The following is a 22,203-nucleotide window of genomic DNA, read 5'->3' as shown; positions in this document are numbered from 1 at the left end:
TTTCTACTGTAGTCCTTATAAAGAAAAGAATACTTCCCAAAACTCTCCAGCAGACGTGCGCATACATCTCACTGATCAGAGCTGGGTCTCATGTCCCTCCCTGGATCAATTCCTAGCAAATGGGTATGTGATTGCCTTGGACTAATTCTTCATGGCTGGCAACCAACAATGTCTACTACGATAGGCAAATAGTAATATGCTCCACTCTGTGGAAAACCAACTTCTCTAATACATTACCTCATTTGGAGAGGAGGGAAGTATGGAGTGAGGGGAAAATTCTCAGAAGAGGAAATTGAGAGGGAGAATGGGGAAAGAGAAGAAGGTATTTTGTTCAAATGCAGCCATTAAAAAGCATATTGTTAAAAAAAATTATTATAAAGAATATATGTTGAAATGGGAAAATATCCACAGTATATTGTTGAACGCTTTCAAAAGGATCACAAAACAATGTGCATAGGACAAAAACCATTTGAGTCATTAGCCAACATCCTAGGCACTTGTACTTTGTATTATTTACACAATGCTGATTTTTATATCCTGCTCTGAAGAAGTTATAATTAACATTGCGTATTGGTAGTTTCGGTTCCTAAAGACTTTCCACTGTGGGTTAATAATAGCCATCCAGATGAGGTAATGATTCCTTCTTTCAGACTGTCCATTTAGTCATTACATTGTCCCTCAAGCACCAACAACATATGCAGGCTTGGTGAAAATCAGCTGTTATTTTCTTATTTCTAGTTAATTGAGACTGATTCTTTACTTACTCAGCATTATCATTACTTCCAGGGATGAATAATATATGGATTTTTATCATTCTCTCTTCAGAAGATGTATTTTATTAATAAAATTTATATACAAAGCCACTTTTATTATGCTTTTATCCATTTGCCTAGAAGCAGTGAAAATACAGTAGAAAGCCAACACTTGCAGTTAGGGGCTTTGCATTTGTTTCTGCTAAAGAGCCCCAAGGCAATGCATTGCCGTATTCTGTTCTCTCGTGGTCACCCAGCCCTCCCCTTCCCCCCCAGCACAGTGGTGAAGTAAGGGGCAGTATGAAACAATTTGCTCTTCTTTAGAACAAAGCTCACGGGTGACGTGACTCTTGTAGCTCATCTCCAGGTCCTTTCATTTATTGCTTGCTTTGAATTCACCAATTACAACTTTCCAGGTGATCTGAATTTTGAGGAACCTGTTTTAACCTTCCTCTTGATTTGTCAGAATTTGTTTTGCCCTTTGTGATTTTGGATGAAGCATTCTTTGGGTCCACCAGAGGACCAAAGTGAGAAGTAGGGGGAACCTGTTTATAAAGCAATCTTTGCAGCCCATTGTTGTTATTGACGAATGGATCAGGAAAACGTGCAGGAGCTCCTGTCAAGCTTTGAAGCAGAGTAAAATGTGTGTACCATACAGTAAGCTTGATGTGACTTTCAGCAGATTCTCCCTGAGCGCAGCAGTGGAAGGAGTGAGCAAAATCACCAGTGAGTGAATGAACCCGCCTGACTGTCCAGAGTCTAAATATGGCTTTATTATTCACTACCTCATTGCTTATGTAGTAATATTGTACCACAATTTACAAGAGAACTGTGATTTTAAAAGATCTCGGGACTATATCCAGCAATTCTACTTCTGGGTACATATATCCAAAAGAATTGAAAGCAGCGTCACAAAGAGATATTTGTACACCCATGTTCATAGCAGTATTATTCAAAATAGCCAAAAGATGGAAACAACCCAAGTGTCCATCATCAGATGAATGAATAATATGCAAAATGTGTTATATACATACAGTGGAATATTATTCAGCCTTAAAAAGGAAGGAAATTCTGACATAATGCTGCAACATGGATGAACTTTGAGGACGTTATGCTAAGTGAAATAAGCCAGTCACAAAAAGACAAGTACAGTATGATTCCACTTATATGAGGTACCTAGAGTAGTCAAATTCATAGAAACAAAGCAGAAGGATGATTGAGAGTCTGCGGGGGAGGAGGAAATGAAGAGATCCTGGGACTAGCCCTCATTGTTACCCGTCGTCCTCTACTTTCTTTATGACTTTATCATCACCCTTTATGTGTAGACTCATGTGATCTTTTACTTCCACTTCTGTAATCATAACCCCTACCTTAACTCAACATATTATCAGTTTAGTGTGAAAAAACCTGTGTGGAATGTGATCTCTTTTAGACTATAGACTCTTCTAACACCCACCCTTCATGGGAAACAAACTGGATAGAAGAACTTTATAGGAAACAACAAATCATTGTGAAGCCATTTGGATAACAAATTTGAAACGACTGGTTTACACATTGTAAGGAGGGGGAAAAAATGATTATCCTTGTCTACAAGTTATATGTGTCTTATTTTTAATTTTTAGATAGATAAACTATTCATGTACATTTTTGTTGCTAAAACTTTGAAGATGTGAATATATCACTTAGATTAGGTAGATATGTCCAGAATTGTCCATTGAAACCTGTCATTTCTGTGATTTACTGTGTGGTATAAATTGGGTGTTTTTAGTGTCTTTTGGAACTATTTATACTTTTTGTGTAGTTGGGAAAAAAGACCTAATGATAAACGTTTTTGCCATTAGAAAAGCTCACGCTAGGTTTTCATTTGCTTGTTTGTTTTGTTTTTAAAGAAATAAGAGGATTAGAGCTCTAGAACACCTGAAAAAAATGATTACAAGGCTTTAAAGATTTCTGGTCTTCAGACTAAAGTCCAGAGTCTTTTTAGGGGATTTGCCAAGGACAAAACCCCACCTGAAGTCCTTGGGAGCCAGACTTCATTCTCTGTGGGGTCCTGTTGAAGCATGCTTCCATGTTCTGTGTTTCAGAGAGGGCCCCAGTGACTGCTGATCATAAGTATGGCTAGATGTTCAAACCTTTTGTACCAGAATTGTGCATTGTAACATAAAGAGATTGTAAACCTATGTTTAACTTCAAGAACCTTAATTGGCAGTATCTGTAGTTTCATTGCATTGTATCACTGGGATTACTGTGAAATATTTGAGTCTTGTATAAAACAGATTAATTTAGATTAAAATCTTGAGGAGCTAGTTTAAAACTATGTCTCACGATACTATAAATTGAGATAGAACAGATAATAAGCTTAAGTAGAGAATCCTTTGAAATGTCTTTGATCAAAGCACTTCTTGTGATTCTGAAGAAAAGCTGTTTTTTCTTACCTCGTTTAGTGTTACAGTTTACTCATTCATCTCGTTCTCAGGAATTGAGACCATATCTTATTCTTTATTGTGACCAGAGTTCCTGACATAGTTGAGTATATTTCCCCTTTGAGATTAATGTTCCAGTGAATGATGGTTGATCACTGGGGGGAGTCCCCAAACATACGTACCACAGGTCCATACTGCTCATCAACCTACCTCACAGTTCAATTACTGAAGGTAACGGGATTTTTGGCTAGATGTTTTTTAAATCATTAACTCAAAGATCACTAGTTCAAAACTCTAATTATAGCTAGATATTGTAGGTTTAAAGGAAAACCCAGTTTTCTAACCAAAACCATTTTATAGTAGCCTAATAAAATCTAAAGAATGATAATTCTTACGTAGGACTAACTTTTCCTACCTCCATAGACGTCATTTACATGGAATCCATGTTAGTGCAGTCATGCAGATTTGCACTGCTTAACTTTGCTTAGATATGATGTTAATAAGTCATTTTCATCTACTGTAGCCTTTAAACAAAGAAGAACTAGACTGTTAATATAAGTTCCACAATAACAGAACTAAAGCCAAGTAATAATGATTATGGCATATCCTAGGGAGGAAAACCATGCAGGCATTGAAAATCATATAAAAAAAGTTATATTGTAGAAGAGTCTTGTTGAAGTGGCAAAATATTCATTATGAATTGTTAAATGTTTTTAAAAGAACCACAAAATAATGTGTACAGAATAATAACCATTTTTGTTTATAAATATAATAGATATTTGATTTAACATATTACAAATATATAAATTATAATGTTATAATTATATTATATAAATTATAATAATATAGTATTTTTAAAAATAATATATATTTAGGGCCAGCCTGATGGTTTAGTGGTTAAGTTTGTGTTCTCTACTTTAGCTGCCCAGGGTTCATGGGTTCAGATCCCAGTCACAGACCTACACACTGCTCATCAAGCCATGCTGTCGTGGCATCCCACATATGAAATAGAGGAAAATTGGCACAGATGTTAGCTCAGGGCCAATCTTCCTCACCAAAAAAAATAATAATAGTAATAATAATAATAATACGTATTTAGAAATAGTGTTTATTTTAAAATAAAATATATATTATGTTTATACCTACAAAGATGGCAATATGTGTAATTTTTAAGACAGATGGGAAAAACACAAAAATCATTTAACAGTGATATTTTCTCTGTTCTCTGAGTGGTAGGATTTTGGGTGATTTTTGTTCTTCCTCTGGAATTTTTAAAAATTTTCTGCCTTAATCATGCACCAATTTTATGGTTAAGAAAAATATAGTATGTGCTGTATAAATAAATGCACAAATAAAAGCAATACAGATTTTTTTATCTGTAGTTCAGGTTTTTTATAAATTTAGATGGGCCTTATTAATTAGTTGAAATTTAAAAATTTTTATTCTGCAAATTGGCTGCTTAAATTGTTTGAACAGTGAAACACGAACCAAGCAGATTTATTCTTTGTACTGTTTTAAATGGTTGGTGCTTAGTGTATAAAAAGCTAAAGATGACAAGCCAGCATGACATTACTTTAGGTTAGTCATGCTGTTTAAAATCCAGTGCTTACAAGTTGTGTGCATATGTTTCCAATAAAGACTTATTTGCCCCAGCAGAAGACTACTTTGGCTAACATTTCGTGCTTCGTTTTCGCACTCCTGTTTATTCATTGCAAGTTGTTTGACCTGCAGTGGTTCTGAAGCTGTGAAGGGCTGTACCTTGACAGTGCAGTCTTCTCCAGAGTTTTCACCTTTAGAAACTTAGACAGTAACCCCTACCAGTTCAGAATATCCATTTAGGTGGATCTCAAAAAGGATTCCAGGACCTCTCTGTCATTGCATATCCCCGCTTAGCACTTTGTTCACTGACTTTATGGCAATGGCCACATTTTCATATAGTTTTGTGTGACTCTGTCTTCCCCAGGAGACAGGACACTAATGATTATCGTTTGTTAAATACTTACACTGTGCCAGAAACTGCACTACCCCTTGGCATCTGTTAATTCATTTAAATCTCATAATGTTATGAAAAGGAAGCAATATTCTCTCCATTTTCAAAATGAAAAGCTAAGGCTTTTGTTTTCAACAAGCCGGGATGTGAAGACAGCTCTCCCAATTCTGAGGGAAAAACCAGTCTAGTAACCCAATAAACAGATATGGTCCAGCTGATGAACAAGTGCGTCCCCACAGCCCCTGCCAGCTTGGGAGACTGTCACGCTGCCTAATCATTTTTCTCACCCTTATATGAACAAGATGATTTTAGCCTCCCTTGTACACATCATTCTCACAATATTTTGAGGGGTAGATCAATCTTAGTAACCCAGTATTTCAGAGGATCATATCATGATCAATGTCTTAAATTCCTACTTTCAGATACTATTTCTGAGTTTTAAATGTTTTGTCTAATTTTATCAGTTCTAAAATTAGAAACACGTGTGACTGGTTTATTTTCTGAATGCCCTCCTACTCCGTGCTAGTTAATAAGGATAGCAATAATTGCTACCATTATTTGGATGCTGACCACAATGTTTAGTGTTTTACAAACAATGATTATGTGAAGTAGGTTTTGTTACTTTCCCATTTTACAGAAGGGAAAACTGAGGCTCAGTGAGGTTAAATAGCTTGCCTGGTTTTACATACTCATTTGATCATTGATCTAATAAAGGAGTGCCTTGGGGATTTGAATACAGTTTTTCCAGATTCTTTGAATCAAGATTCTGTCTCTTGCTAGTGGTGTTACTCCAGGCTAATTACATACACCTACTGTGTATCAGTTTCTTGACCTGTAAAATGGGGTGATGATATTATTTACCTCAATATTGTGTGAATTAGGTGAGTTACTCAACAGAAGGTGCTTACAACAGTGTTTGACACATAGTGACTGCTTAGTATTAGGTGCTATAAAAATAATATTAATGGGGCCGGCCCGGTGGCACGGCAGTTAAGTGTGCATGTTCAGCTTCAATGGCCCGGGATTCGCCAGTTCGGATCCCGGGTGTGGACATGGCACCACTTTGCAAGCCATGCTGTGGTAGGCGTCCCACATATAAAGTAGAGGAAGATGGGCACGAATGTTAGCTCAGGGCTAGTCTTCCTCAGCAAAAAGAGGAGGATTGACAGTGGATGTTAGCTCAGGGCTAATCTTCCTCAAAAAAAAAAATAGTAATAATATTAATATTATTATCATTCACAGATTATAATTGTCAAAATCACATATTAAACCATATAGAAGTATATGAAGTAAAAAGTATCCCCCGCTCACCACCTCCTACTTCCTCTCCCCAGCATTAAACACTGACACCAGTTTGGTATATATATTCTTCCAGGATATTTCCTATACCATCTGAAACTATTTTTAAACTGTCCTTTCATTAATAAAATACAGGTAGACAGTGAAATTTTTTGTAGTGATCTTGAGAATGGCAGAATGGAGAGATAGGAAGGGAGACAGATTCATTCATTCAGCAAATATTTATCAAATGCTTTCTGTGTGCCAGGCACTCTCTAAGTGCCGAGGATTCAGCATGTTGAATTTCTGTATTGATTATGTATTGATTTTCTTTTTTGGTTTTATTTAGGATATGATGTTTCAGCTTCTCCGAGGTCTGGACTTTCTTCATTCTCACCGAGTAGTGCATCGTGATCTAAAACCACAGAACATCCTGGTGACCAGCAGTGGACAAATAAAACTGGCTGACTTCGGCCTTGCCCGCATCTATAGTTTTCAGATGGCTCTTACCTCAGTGGTGAGTGAGAAAGTGTTCTTACATTAAGCTTATTTTTCCTGTTTTGAGTGACAGATTGCCCCCAGTGCACCCCCTAATGTTATTACTGCCGCACTTGGTGGACAGAATGTCTTTGCACTTTTTTATGTAGCAGTGGGTAGGAAGAAAGCGTTCTGCTTACAGCTACAGACACATCCGGGCTGGGCTTATTGTGGACATGACCCATTGCAGAAATAGCCTGTTGCATCTTAGCCACTAGAAAGGAACTGGTTACAAGTTTCCAAATGCTTTTTGCCATAACCACTATTTTCAGAGCTGCGTGTATAATGTCTGGGGAAACACATCTCAGGGTCAGGGAAGAGAGAGCACCAGGAACATTGACCTGTCTGCAGCATCCTGGTTTGAAGAACAGCCAGGGTGCTTGCACAGGTGTGTGAAAGTACTCCTCTGGAGCTGTGGTGCCGGCCGTGAAGAAGAAATTAAATTTAGAGTGAACTTGGATGACCCATGAACAAGTAGCACCACCCTGCTGGGTGAAGGCTTCATCCAGGCCAAAATAGAAAAAGTAAACCCAAGGGCTCCGTTTCAGCAAAGAATGACAGTTATGATATCCTGTTCTTTGTCTCCTTCAGACACAAAACCATAATAGCCATTGACTTGGTTAGCTTCTGTTTCTCCTTATAGTTTGTTGTTCCTGAGATGAATTTTTGTGAAATTCAGCACCCAAAATATAAAAAGAAGAGCCTGGAAGTAGGCACTAATAACCATTTTTTTTGAAAGATCTGTTTTACATACAGTGACTTCATGCATAGATACAAAAAGCCAAGGAATGTCCCTCTGCTGTGCTTCTTATCTGGGGCAGAAGGTTGAGGCGGAGAATCCCTTTGGTTCCATGAAGGCTAAGAAATGGCCTTCAAAGCACTAGATTTTCAAAGCACTAAGTCTTAAGAGAGAGACTCTTCTTGGGTCAGTATGTCACTTTTCACCTGTGACCTGTCCTTAAGCCTCACAGTGTTTCTTTGAGGGGCAGCACCACCCTGGGTCAGGGGTGTTGTTGAGAAATGTTTGGCCATGTCTTTGGTCATCACAATGACTTGGTGGATAGAGGTGGCTGCAAGGAGGCCAATATTCTGCACAAAAAGAATTGTTTCCCCAAATTCCAGTAGTGCCTCAGTTGAGAAGTAGAAATTCGGGAGGGGAGGTGGAAATTCTCTGAGAATGGTCTCTTTTTTATATGCCTTAGAAAAAAATTCAATTTACAAAAATGTTCTGCTTTCCCACCCCACCCCCACCCCCAAAATACAGATAATACAACTTGGACATGTAAAACCACTTAGTTTCCCAATATTATATACTTTATCTAGGGTATCAGAATTTTTGCAGAGGATTTCTTGGAGTGCGTCGCCATTGTTGAAAGATAAACCATGCTTGTTTCCTCTTTGCCCAGCATCTATCATTGCTTTTGAGAAGACAAGGCACACGATGGTATTTAAAGGCTATGCTTCAGCTTTGGGCTGAGTCAAGTGAGCCCTTGTATTCTTGTATAATCACACCAGAAAGGGCTGAGTCCTGTGTTTCCCCAGTGGGAAGGGTGAGGTAGGCTTCCAGCTTCCCTAGGAAGTTGTTGCGCATGTTGTTTTGGGGCCCTGGGGAGAAGCTTGAATAGGCTTTGTGATGTGGACAGTCATCAGGGGAGCAGATGGAAGGAACTGGTCTCCTTGGGTACACTAATTGAGGGAAGGATGAGCCATAACTGAAACAGACACTTTATTTTGATCCCTCAAAATTGGCACTAAAAACCGTAAATAAAAACAAGAAACCCAGTTGGATTTTGTTTTGATTTTTTTGCTTATTAAATTTGAGGAATAATAGCCCAGCTTGTGCGTAACATCAATTAACATTCCATTCTTGTTGAAAGTTGATACATTCATACAGGAAAATCCAGACAATTTATTTCATAGAGAAAAGGGGAAAGGCAATCATAAATACCTGATTTTTCAGTGTCTAGTTTGTACCGCATACTCTATATTTCTTATGGTGACATAAAGTGAAAAACATTAGCAACTGGGAAAGACACTGGAACAAATTCAGACTTTATTTGAGAGAGGGATAGTTGGAATTTAATGGCAATAGTAAAGGATATGATTCCTATAGGGTAATGCATTTAAAAATTTTCTCATTGTTTTATATTTTTCCCTTTAAAGAAAAAATCCATTTAGTATAGTGATGCATTGGTTTTTGTACACATGGTGACATTTAAAAACTTGGAATCACAGTTTTTCAGACTGAACTGGTATTTATTTTTAGTATTTCTTGAAGAGAAAAGGACTACATTCCACTTCCTGGAAATACACATTTTTTAGTGGGTTATGTCATACAGGAACTGGGAATCCACTTAATTTGTGCTGTGTTAAAGGAATTGCAAGTTAACTGATTTGAAACTGACGTCTTACAGCCACAAGAAATACTAATATATTCCTTATCTTCCAAAGCCTGACTCAGATGCCCCCTTCTGGTACCCCATGCAGGGTTAATCCCTCCTTCCTTCCTCAGTGTTTCCACAGTGACATCTTATTAATTTCTTTCATAATACTGCTTTTTATCTTCTTTGTAATTATTTTGGAGTTTTATTTATCAGGCTGTAAGCTCCTTGAAGGAATTGGCCTTTTGGGTAGAAAGTAGTTTAAGACGATCGTTGTTAAGTCTGGACTATAGTTGTAGTTGTAAGTGTGTAACATAGGGCCCCATGACTTAGCTTGTCTCCATCTGATAAGGGAGGGATAAGTGCCCCTTAGACACCTAACTTTACTGGGCTGCCTCCAGCATGACACTCAGCTGTCTTTACAGGGTATACAGTCAGGCATGCACATGCACCCATACAGAGTAAGGGTTGTTTATACCTATTTTTTTAAAGGTCATAGAATCGAAATGTAGATCGCTACGGTGTATGCCTTAGACCTGAGTAAGAGGGGTCTCTGGCCTGGGTCTCATGCTTGAGAGGACCCTCGCTGGCCCTGCTCCAGCCATGCTTGCCTCATGGGGCATGGAATACAGAGTGCCAAGGAGACATGCCACCGAGAGCCTGAGACTCCCACCCTCACCCTACCACACTGAGGGCACTGGAATTCCCTGACTAAGTGGGAACAGCATGGACAGTCCTTGGGGCCTTCCTCCTAATGGCAGATTGTACCACCTGGATCTTCACCCCAAGCCTAACGAGCAGCAGTTTGCAGGCATATGGGCAGAGTGTGGAATGCAGACTGGAGTGTCTGTAAGCATGTGTGAGGCCCCTTATGGTGCAAGAAAGAGCTGGGAATGTGAAGAGAGAACAGGTTACAGGGGAGGTTCTTTCCATTGCACGTAAGTGATGTGTAAGGATCATGACTCATGTGGTGGCATGACGCTCTATGGCAGAAATGTTTCAAGAATATATGCTTGTTCAATAGAATGACTATAAGACCAGCTAAAATTATAATTAGAGTCATTCTAAAGTCAACATTTCTAAGTACTTTCCATGTCAAATGAGATGTATAGTGCAACTCAATTTTGTCTGTCAAGATAAAAGGGAAATAGAGACCAACTGCTCAGCCAGCAGGTTCAGTCATACCTCATTGTGCACCAGGTCTGACAGGGAGAGTCTCTGAAGCCCGATGATGACTCTGGTAATTGTGACGTGCTGTGAACAGCAGCTCAGGGAGAGAGTATTCTTCTCTTTGTTTATGATGCAAAATCTTTATTATTTTTTTTCCTCAACTGAACTATGTAGCATGTAGGGTGATATTATTGCCGTTGAGTTTGGTGTTTTTGGAACTCCTTATCAACCATCTCATTTTGAAAACGGGGAAACTGAGACTCAGACAGACAGTTTGTGACCAGGTTAAGTCTGAATTCACCAGATAGGTTGTAAATGGCTTGGAAAATTCTAATGTTTATATTCTGGCTCTTGCCCACTGTCCTCACTCCCTTCCTCTTCTCCCCACAGTAGGCTCCAATGCTTCAGAGGGTATCAAACTATGATCAGAACTCTCAGGTTCTACAGAGGTTCCCTAAATGTTGAACAGTCCATTTTTTAAAAATATATTTTAAGTTTTGCTAAAATTGTAATTAAAAAACAACTAGCTCATGCCACATTTTGACACAGCAGGGAACACTGAGGCATAAATTGTGCCTCCTTGTTAACTTACTTTTTATGTAGACTTCAGAATGAGACTTCATCTGCCACACTTGTGCACACCTAAATATCTTGTGAATGTATCATTGCTTAGGAAGGATCAAGCATTATCTTGATTCACTCCTGTGTGTGTCTGCTCTCTTAAAATCACCCAAGTGCGTAATCGCGACAGCGCACTCGTAGTGCTGCGATCACTGTACGTGAGACCACTTTCAGAGCCATCTAGAGCAATGGCAATGTTGACGTTTTTATATCCAGATGTGATTGCCAACACCCAGGCACTTAGAGCCAGTCACTCGCAAGGACAGTCACCTTAAAGTCTGTGGGTAGAAAGAAGTCTACACCTTAAAATGAGGTCGTTCCTTTCAGTGCCTCTGTAACTTCACATTCTGGGATGAAGTCCAGGATTGGCCTGCCTCAAACTAATTTCTGCTCTGCAGTGAACAGTATTACAGTGACTTTTCAGTGTATTTGGAGGGCCTTTATGCAGTCATTAGACAAAAGGCAGAATTAGCATTTTTCCTCCAAATGCATGTGCCTAACACACATAGTTTGGAGAAAAATTCCACTTTGTACCATAACGAAAGAGTGAGAATGTTCTCCTAATCTTTTTCATGACTTAATAAAATTCTCACTGAGTGAATGACATTCCCTTCTCCAAAGGTCTGTTTTTCCATATCATCTTCCCTATTAAAAGACATACATGTTCTGAAAACATCAGCTCTGTAGAAATTACCTAAAAGACAACAAGTAAATAGTAAGCATGGGAAGGCTTTTATTTGACAGTTCTACAAAGTACAAAATTCACTTGAGGATTTTTCTTATATAGAACTGATAAGATTTTCAAAGTTGCCTTATTTAAGATCATTCGTTTATTTAATACCACAAGTATTACAAAAATCAAATTGCTTACATCTCCTTCTTATGCCTTTAGCAATAGATGGTTTCCCACTTTAACTCCAGTGTTGGTAGCATTTTGTAAACACTAAAGGAACCTTGTGGATTCAAAAACTTTCTGGTAAGACTAAGGGAGAAAATTAGTGAAATTGAGTTGTGAAATTCAGTCAACAAATAATTATTCGTTTCCATGTGCCAGACACTGTCTGTGAACCTGAGAGATGATGGTAAATTGAAATGGACAAGGTCTTTGCTCTCACAGAGCTTATAATCAAAATAGAGACATAGATCTGAGTCAGATAGTCACATAGAGAAATGTATAATTAGAAACAGAGATAAGTGCAATAAGGAAGGGGACACAGTTCTGTCAGGCGTTATGACTCAGGAACTGTCGTAGGCTGGGGTTCAGGGAAGCCCTCCCTGCTCACCCAGGCCAGGATATAGGATGCTCAGAGAGGTCACCAGCATCCTCCTCTTGGAACCTGCCTGAATGCGGGCCCCATGGATGTGCACATCGTGCGGTCCAGGCTTATTTTGTATGTTTATGTTTGTAATAGCTCATTGTACGGCACCAAGTTGGCACCACCAAGTGACAAAGTGAAGCAGGACCAGAGGTCGAAGAACAATGTCATCTTTTACAGGAGAAAATAAATTGTTTATGCTTGTTTCCTCTTCGTGCATGTTGTATTTACTATGGAGACCTGGCAGGGCTTGTGCCTCAGCTTGGGCAGCCTAGTTGTTCCCGCAGAAGCCTACAAATGCTGCCAGTGCATACTGAGTAAATCAAACCAAGAGCATTACACGAGTATAATGGAAAAAACCCAAAGCCCTGTCGCCTCAGCACCTCAGCGAAAGTGCAGGACACACCTCTGAAGCCGGAAAGGCTCCTGTAACTCCCTCCCTACTCAACATCTCCTTGCCATGACACAACCAGGTCTGTTTTGTGAAAACTTCCAGTTGCCAGTACATATTTCATAGTTAACAATGGAGTGTTTGTGCTGGTTTCGTTTTCACTTTCGCCAGTGAGGGAAGTGGAACACAATGAGGCAGTGCACAGAGCTGGGAACAGGACACGTTTTCTTTAGGATTCCCAGGGCTGGGTACGTGGAAAATGCCAGAGCCAAAATAAACATGAAAACCCATCCAGATCCTCCATTGTGCATTCTCAGGGGTAATAAAACACATTTTGCGTTACCATCTGATAGGTTAACTCTGCCTCCACAGTGAAGGCAAACATTGATGACCACTGTGAGAATTTCTCCCAAGAAGAAAGATAATGTATTCCATACCGAACAGAAAGCTGCTGTCGGTGTGTATGCATGTGTGTGGGTATTTAATTGCAGCAGGTATACTTGTGAAGTTAATCAAGTGGCTGCTTTCCCTGTTTATAAAAGATAGTCATTCATTTGACTCACCTAATTCCAGCTCCTTCATAAGTGGTCACTGTTGCGAATTAGTTCTGGATGAAAACAGTTTAACTGTAATGCTACTGCATGGAGGATGTTTTACCCAGAGAAAGCACAGGATGTTCTTTGCTTCCTCTATACATGCGTTTGGCCAACCGTCCTATCAGGGTATGATATAGACAGGGTCTGGTTGTCACCTGGCTTTTTATATCCCATCACATCCCTGCGTGATACCATTCAAATCTCAGAAGCTTGAGGCCAAGTTTGAGTGTAAAGACCAAGCATTGGCTTAAGGTTGACAAGACCAAATGCTTTAGAGAGGTTTTGCAAGCAAAGGGTTTCTCAGGGATCCAAAAGATGGAAACAATTCTGTTGTTCTCACATTTAACATTCTTATGGGCATATGCCTTCTGTATTGGTCAGGGCTAATCTGACTAACTATATTTAATGAAATAATTGCATCTCCTCTAAAGTTGCTTAGCTGAAGTGCTGTGTTCATTCAAAGGAATATGAGACATGGTCCTTGGAATTGAATATAGAACAATGTTTCTATAAGTTGGATTTTTATATCCTCTTTAATTCTTTAGATATGTGAGCTTCTTGTGATTTACAGATGTCATGCTTGCCTACTGGTAAGGAAGAGAAAGGTGGCATTATCTTCATTTTCCTTAGACTTTGTGTGTGTGTGTGAGTGAGGAAGATTGGCCCTGAGCTACCATCTGTTGCCAATCTTCCTCTATTTTATGTGGGATGCCACCACAGTGCGGCTTCACAAATGGTGCTAGATCTGTGCCTGGGATCTGAACCTGCAAACCCCAGGCCACCGAAGCAGAGTGCATGAACTTAACCACTATCCCACCGGGCCGGCCCTTGCTGAGGCTTTGATAGTTTCCTACTACAGTTTCCTAAGTTGAGATATGTTATTGAAATTCTCTTACATTGGACGTGTTTATTTTTATTCACTCAATCCAAATCTTACACTCTTTTATTGTTTCCCACAGTGCCTTCCTAGCACGTGGTAGGCACTTGATAAATACATGGTGAATGAAATGAATCCTCATGATTCTCCAGCGCCTAAAGAGTGAATTCCAAACTCTGTAGGATGGCATACAAAGTGTTTTGGCAGTGTAGCCCCGACCTATGCTTGTGTCCTCCCATTTCCACTCCCACCCAGCGAAGCGACCGCCCCCATACACATAAATGTATATTCCTTGTCATCTAACACCATCAAATTTCTCACTCCTCTTTGAGCTTAAGATCTTTCACAACTCCCTGCTTTCACAAACAAATTGATGAATGAATGTCCAAATCTGCATTTTCTATGTTGCTGCTGGGGTCATTACATCATTAGTTATAAGCATCTAAAGTTGTTCTTTTTATTTGTTTTAGACACAACTTTCAGCTAATCTTCCCAATTGCCTGCGTCACTCCCTGATAGTAGCTTGAGCTCAGGGAGTAACATTTACACTTTGAATGTCGGCTCGGGCAGCCGTTCCTAACCTTCAGATAACTGTTAGGCTTGGTCCCTCCTTACGCAAGATCGCAAACCTTCCCACACCTCCCCAGTTTGTGCACTTACATTTTCTGTGTGGTATGTTTTAGTTAAAAATTAAGATCTTTGGGGATCTTTGGAGGAACCATAGTGTCACAGGAAAAGGTTGAAAATGTCTGCCTTGTAATTTCTTCTAGTCATTTTATTTAGTCCTCTTGGGTTCTTGAGAAGATTAGGTAAACGTTTCTGTTAATCTGTACAGCTCTCTCCAAAAGTTAAGCTCAAACTTTTGTATGATTGCTTTGTAATACTGCATTTTCTTTCATATTTGGTTACTAATATTCTAAGTTTGTTTCTAAAGATGCTCTTCGGGCTGCTGAACTATTCCTCTTGCTGCTCCTGCTTTCTGTTTCCTTTTCTCTAGGGGTTGAAACACAGGGTGAGTGACATGGTTGCATGCAACATCTGTAAGGAGACTGATGATTTTTAAATCCCTCATAAATTTGAATGTTAAACTTTACAATTGGCTGTGGAGGAATAATCTACCTTCAAGTCTCAGGGAAATATCCAGAAGAAAGAAGGGGAAAGCGTAGGAGAATTTACTTTAGCTCTGCTCATGTATTTATTTTGAAGGCTGGCAGTTCTGAAAGTGGGGCTGTAAATTTAACAACTCAACCATAAAAACCCCAAAATAAGGGAGAAAAATCTCTTCCACTTCTAGATTTGGGTACGAGTATAAAGTTACAAGATATCTATTCTTCTGTGTCTTAAATTCTTTTTTGGAAATTTATTTCTAAAGCTATCCTTCTGTTTCTTCTTTCCCATTTTTATTTTGATTAATTACTTTTTAAAGGTTACAATGCTTTGAAATGTGTGAAAGTGTTTTCTGGATCCTTGCTGGCGTACTTCAGTGGATAGATTTCATGGTGACGTTAAATACTATCTGCACCTTATGTAACGCTGGGTGATTTCAGTGAGGTGGGGACTGCACATGGTATCAGTTCTTGTGGGAAAATATGCTTCAGTGGCTTACTGGCACTGCTCTTGGAATGTGGCATTTAAAAGTACCTTTTTACAGTGGGAAAGAATTCTGTCAAGAATAAACAGTCTGACCTTGTTAAATGGGCCAAAGTCTGACTGTAACCTAGTTCCAGAAAACTAGCTTTTACTAGTTTAGAAAAAGCCGATTAGAAAAACTACAAGTAAAACCTTCTAAAGAATGGGAAAAGTTACTATAAAGACTATGAAACAAGTTCCAAAAGTGATGGTCTTCACATATCTTCTTGAAAATTTCTTTACTTGACCAATAAAATCCTACGTTTCCAGAGTGAGTGAAAGATCCAGACTACAGTTAGTCAGAAAAGCAGATTTTCTTTTTCCTGGAAAGACAAGACTGGCTTAAAGAAAGGAGCTGTGGGAGGGGCTACGTAGCATGGACCAACCGTGGGAAAGCAGCAAGCTTGGGGAGACGAAGGAGTACAGATTGCCACTGACTCCCTACTGCCCACAGGTTAAAAAACTGTGTGCTTTAAGCTCTGGAATGCAACAGTTTGTTCCTAACCTTTCTCTCCCTCTCTGCTTTCCCACCCACCCCAAACCCACCCACACACCCCAAACCCACCCACACACCCCTGTGATCTTGCCACTCCAGACCTCTTTCTCCTGCTTGAAACAACGTGCCGTTAGAGTCTGTGCCTCCATGCCATAAGAAATTCTTCTCTCCGCTTAGATTGCCTTTCCCCTTCTCAGCCTAACAAACTCTAACAAACTCCTACTCATTCTTCAAGACCCAGTTTGGATGCTACCTCCTCCCTGAAGTCAGCCTGACTCTCTAGGATAAAGTTGGGCACTGCCTCTTCTGTGCAATTTTGGTTTACCTCTAATAAGTAGCTATCATATGATAGTGTCCCCATTTGTTTGCCTTCTGTCTTCTATTTTAAAAAGAATAGCATTGTAAAATATCCATTTCAGCACTTAAGGTAACAACACAACATGGTATTGCTCTGTGAGTGTTTGGAGAGAGAGAGAATGAATGTGTGTATGTTTGTGTGTGTGTGTGTGTGTGTGTGTGTGTGTATCTGTGATGAAATAAGAGGTTTCTGAGTAGAGAAGGTGGAGGGAGGCTGGGTTGGGGGGCACTGAGTGAGATGGGGAAAGGGTGCTTCCCCTGAACAGCAGTGTCCCTGAAAGGTGTCATTACATCTTGTATCTGCATCCATTTTGAAATTTCAGCACAGGGAATCAAGCTTGTTTTATTAATCACCTTCATCGCTAAACCCTTGTATTTATATTTAAATGATATTCTGGAAAACCAAGATTTGATTGCTTTTACTCAGATGCATGATTAGTGGCTGGTTGGGTCTTGTCAGAATATGCTGGATTTCAAGGATGTTGGCTCTAGTCATAACCATTTTTAGTGTTTAAACAACTAATTTATCAGTAATAAATTAGGGACTTTTTTTAATAGAGTTATAGTAAAAACCATATCTTGTGTTCTAAGAAACAATATAGCTTTAAGAAAACTGTGTCAGTTGAAAAAAAATCTAATGTGTAAAATAGATAAATAATGAAGAACTTTGCAGACAGCTTATGGCAAGGTTTTTCAAAAGCAGCCTTTGCAGTTTAAAATATAATTTAATAGATTAAAATGTGTTTTCTTAAGCCTTTCCAGAATTATGTATATTGTGTAAAGCTACTTACTCTATCTGCCTGCTCTAGCTCTTACTGGATGTACATACAAAGGTAGTAAGAAAAGCCAAGATAGTCCATTGTGAATTTAAAAGCATTAAAAGTCCAGGAAAAGAGAGACTCATGTTCTTCTTATACTCAGACACAAGTTGGCCACTGTCATGCCTTTTGCTGGCAAGTTGAGGTTAAAAATGTAGCACAGCACTTAAGATTTTGACAAGATTGAGTAAACAATTCATTGGAAGTGAGAAAAGCTTCTTTGAGTGTGAACTTTCTTTAGTAATTTTATAGCAAGTCCAAATATAATCTTTGTCTTTTCTCTGTATCTATTATTCTATTTTTATTTCTAAAACGACTCCTTGATTTTAGGACATGGGACTGAAATACCACATGTAAATCCCATGTTGCTGCTTCCCTACATACAGTGTCATCTAATTTATATTTCCCATCAAGTTTCTTTTTCATTGGTGATTTGTGTGCTCCTGTTTTTAAAGGCATCAAATTTTCCCAATATTTGATTATAGTTCACAAGTATTATTAGTCCTGTAATATTTAAGAAAAATGTGATAGTCATCAATCACTTTAAGTGCCCTGTAATTATAGTATCCATTTGCTCTGTAATTTTATTTTTAGAAATGTAGTATCTAAAGAAGACAATTTTTTAGAGAGAAATGGAAATATTTGTAAGATATAGTTCACCAAATCCAGAGGCATTTTATGCTGTTTCTTCTGCATTCCCTTTGTAGCATTTGTGTACAAGTCAGTCCCCACCTTTAAAACATCATCTTTCTTTAATCAGTTTTTTAAAATGTGCATTCTTTTTTAATTCCTAAATTTTTTTTGGTTTTTTTTGGCAAGGAAGATTGGCCCTGAGCTAACGTAGGTTGCCGGTCTTCCTCTTTTCGCTTGAGGAAGATTGTCCCTGAGCTGACATTTGTGCCAATCTTCCTCTGTTTTGCATGTGGGACACTGCCATAGCATGGCTTGATGAGCGATGTGTAGGTCCATGCCTGCAATCCAAAGCTGTGAACCCTGGGCTGCCAAGGTGGAGCACACAAACTTAACCACTACACTACTGGGCCAGCCCTAAAATTATTTTTAAAATCAAACATTCCAGTTAGGTAAAAAAATTAAAAAGGAAACTCTTCAATAATGTTTCCTCCCAGAAAAAGCCACCATTGACAGTTTGGTGAATGAGCTTTGATACCTTTTTCTATTCGTATACAGTGGTGTGTATGTGTTCGTGTGTGTGTGTGCAAGTGTGTGTGCGTGCACATGGTGCACTTATAGTATAGGTACTGGTTATTTTTGTTTGTTTAAGGTGTTCTGTTTACTTTTTTTCCATTTAATTTACCTTATGCATTTTTCCATATCTAACATATAGCCTGTTTATTCTTTTTCTTACCTTTGCTATGTGAATGTACATAAAATTTTTCCCCAATCTCCCAAGGTTTCTCATTTTTTGACTGCAGTGCACATCCTTGAGCTTATATCTTTTCACCCAAATACCAATATTTTTGTAGGATAGGTTTCAAGAAATGGCATTACCAAGACAAAAGATGAAGAGTTGCACAATTCTTTTTTTATGTTTAGTTTTATAAGAAACTGCCAAACTGTCTTCCAAAATGGCTATAACATTTGCGCACACCGCCCCCTCCCCCCCCCCAGGAGTGAATGAGAGTCCCTGTTGCTCCACATCCTCCTCAGCATTTGCTGTTGTCAGTGTTTTGGATCTTGGCCCTTCTGATAGGTGTGTAGTGGTATTTCATTGTTGTTTTAATGCCAAATTGTTCCCTCAAAGGATTTCACTTCTCCTCCTCTCCTCTCCACAGAAGGTGATTGAGCTCTCTGCTTGGTCTCTTCTGACTGTCTCTGGGGATCACCTTTGCTGCCTCCTGCCCACTAAGAAAGCATCCTAAATGTTCCCACCTCAGCCCTTTCTCAGATCACTCAGGTCCTTGACCTTAACTTTCATCTCTGTGCAGAGGTGTCCGAGTTGTCAGCTTTGCCAGGGGTCACCTCTGAGTGTCAGACCCTCGTCCCACTCTTCCTTCACAATTTCACCTGGTGTCTGCCCCATGGGCAACAGAAACATAACATGACAGAAATGTCACTCACTAGCTTCTCCTGCCCCAGGCAATTCTGCTTCATTTTCCTTTCTTTAACTTTAATGGTGATAATCACCAAAGCTGGAATCCTCAGGTTTTTTCCTGGATCCATTTGTATCAGCATGTGTTTGGTTACAAGTACAGAATACTCACTCGAAAGTGTCTTGAATAATAGTAATTTTTAAATCTGACCTAAGAAGACTGGAGATAAATAGTTCTGCAATTAGTGCAATTGCTCAGTGGTGTCATCTTGGTTCCTATAACCAAATATTAGGAAAATTCCATCCTTCCCTCCGCGGTGAATCATGTTTTCCCTCGTGGTCTCGAGATGACTGCTACATCTTCTAGCATCACATCCTCATACAATAGTGGTCTAAGTAGTGAGTAAGGAAGCAGGGGCCAAAAAGGGTTTCACTGCCTTTTTGATCAGGGAAGATAATCTTTTTCAAAAGCCGTTTTCAGACTTTCACTTAGGTTTCATCTCCCAGAACTCGACCATATACCTACCCATAGACCAACCACAGTGCAGGTAATCATATTGCTGCCCAAAGAACATCAGATTCTGTTAGCCGGGGAGAGGCGGAGTGGCTGTTGGTAGACAGCCAACAATGACAGGCCTTTCTTGATCTGGGAAACTCCCCGAGACAGCAGGGACGCTCTACAAGGTGGAAGCTTGTGCTGTTGGTTTGTTTCAGAGGTGCACAGATACACTCAGTGATCTCTAATAAAATATTTTACAAAGTACAGTGCTTTTTTTCTTAGTGCTCCACATGTGTTGAAAGCAGAAAGCTTTAGAATTTTTTATGGGAATGTTGATTAGGTTAAGAACAAATGCTTACCACACTCACCAGGACTGTGATTCCTTAGGTTCTTTAATAGCAGTAATTAGCAAACATTTGGGAGGCATTAGCAATCTATAGGTAACATCCTCATGTGCACATTCTATTAGGTATGTCAGAAGCTAAGGATAGTTTTGAAAACAATGAAACAGCAAGAAATATTTTGTTAAACTAATTACTTTTTTAAAGGTATTAATTTCGTGGCTGGCCTGGTGGCGTGATGGTTAAGTTCACGTGCTCTGCTTTGGCCTAGGGTTCACAGGCTTGGATTCTGGGAACAGACCTACACACTGCTCATCAAGCCATGCTGTGGCAGTGTCCCACATATAAAGCAGAGAAAGACTGGCACAGCTGTTAGCTCAGGGATGGTCTTCCTCAAACAAAAAGAAGAAGATTGGCAGTGGATGTTAGTTCTGGTCCAATCTTCCTCACTCAAAAAACAAAAACAATATTAATTTCACTAATATATTTAAATATGTTAATATAATATGTTAATATTTATATCACTTAACTAATATATTTATTTAGTATTAATATATTTATATGTGTTTTTAAAGTAATACTAATTACTTTGAAAAACATAAGTGTATGTAAATCTGAAGTTGCCTCTACATTTCTTATCTAGCCACATAAACCTAGGTGGAGCTAGGAGGAAGACATCGTTAGACCTGGAAGAGTCAGGGAATTCTTCAAAGAGGAGGTGATTTTTGAGCCAGGTCTTCGAGAATGAGGAGGAGTTTGCCTGGCAGACCAAGGAGTAAGGTGATCTCTAGGTGCACAGTTGGGAAAGGGCAGAACACATTCACAAAAGAAGTATGTGAGTTGTATGAGAAGTATGTGGGTTGATGAGCAGGGTGTCTTGGGAGAACATGATCAAACTGTCTTTTTGTTTTTTTTGGAAGATCACTCTAATGCAATGTGCTGAATGGATTGATAAGGAGGGATAAGTTAGGAAAATGCTGGCAAGGAAACCAGTGTACATGCAGAGAAAAGTAGACAAAAAACATCACGTACCAAAGTCTGATATGAAATTTGCCTTATGAGCAAAACAAGAAATAAAAAGTGATATTCCTTTAAATCAGGTAGTTATCTGTGGCCATAATTTTTTTCATATTACGCTGTTGTGGATAATAATGTAGACACACGCTCAGGACATAGTGGCTACTATTGGTAGAATCGTTACTATTTTTATTAGCAGTTGTGTAAATATATATAGTAATTTCTCTTGATAGGATGAACATTTCTATTCAAAATGGAATAGATCCTATAATGTAGAGTCTGCATAAGACATCTCGCTAATAGTTGTGTGAATCAGAAGTTTTCTAATGGTTTAATGTTTATGCCAATTGTAATTAAGATGAATGTATCACAAAATGACTTTTTTTCTTTTCATTTACAAACAGAGACTTTTTCTAAAAATGTCTTTTCATCAGGACTTAAATTATAGATTATTTAGCTTATTGGGTCTAAAGACCCAGTAACATGGTTGTGTTCTATCTAATTAGCCACCTGTCTCTCTGGTTCTCCTTTTTCATCTCCATAATCCAGCTTTTTCTAAAGTTGGCAAATTATATACCTCACATGTGGTCATTATATGACTAAACCCTACTGAGGGTTATGTAATGTAAACAGCCACAAAATGCCGTAATTTACTCTTTTCATT

The 22,203-nt window shown here is 38.9% G+C and overlaps 1 protein-coding gene across 3 annotated transcripts in view; it reads left to right on the top strand.

Moving 5' to 3' along the window:
- CDK6 (cyclin dependent kinase 6) overlaps positions 1-22,203 on the top strand; it is a 229,189-nt gene that overhangs the window by 108,264 nt on the left and 98,722 nt on the right. For all 3 annotated transcript variants that reach the window (XM_046670350.1, XM_046670349.1, XM_046670348.1), the window contains exon 4: positions 6,793-6,960. In XM_046670350.1, the coding sequence (XP_046526306.1) occupies positions 6,793-6,960 (168 nt within the window). The remainder of the gene's footprint in view (positions 1-6,792; positions 6,961-22,203) is intronic.

Source organism: Equus quagga, chromosome 8 (assembly GCF_021613505.1).
Source record: "Equus quagga isolate Etosha38 chromosome 8, UCLA_HA_Equagga_1.0, whole genome shotgun sequence".
Lineage (NCBI taxonomy): Eukaryota > Metazoa > Chordata > Mammalia > Perissodactyla > Equidae > Equus > Equus quagga.
Note: the sequence above shows the minus strand (reverse complement) of the source record. Positions and strands in the feature narration are given on the sequence as shown.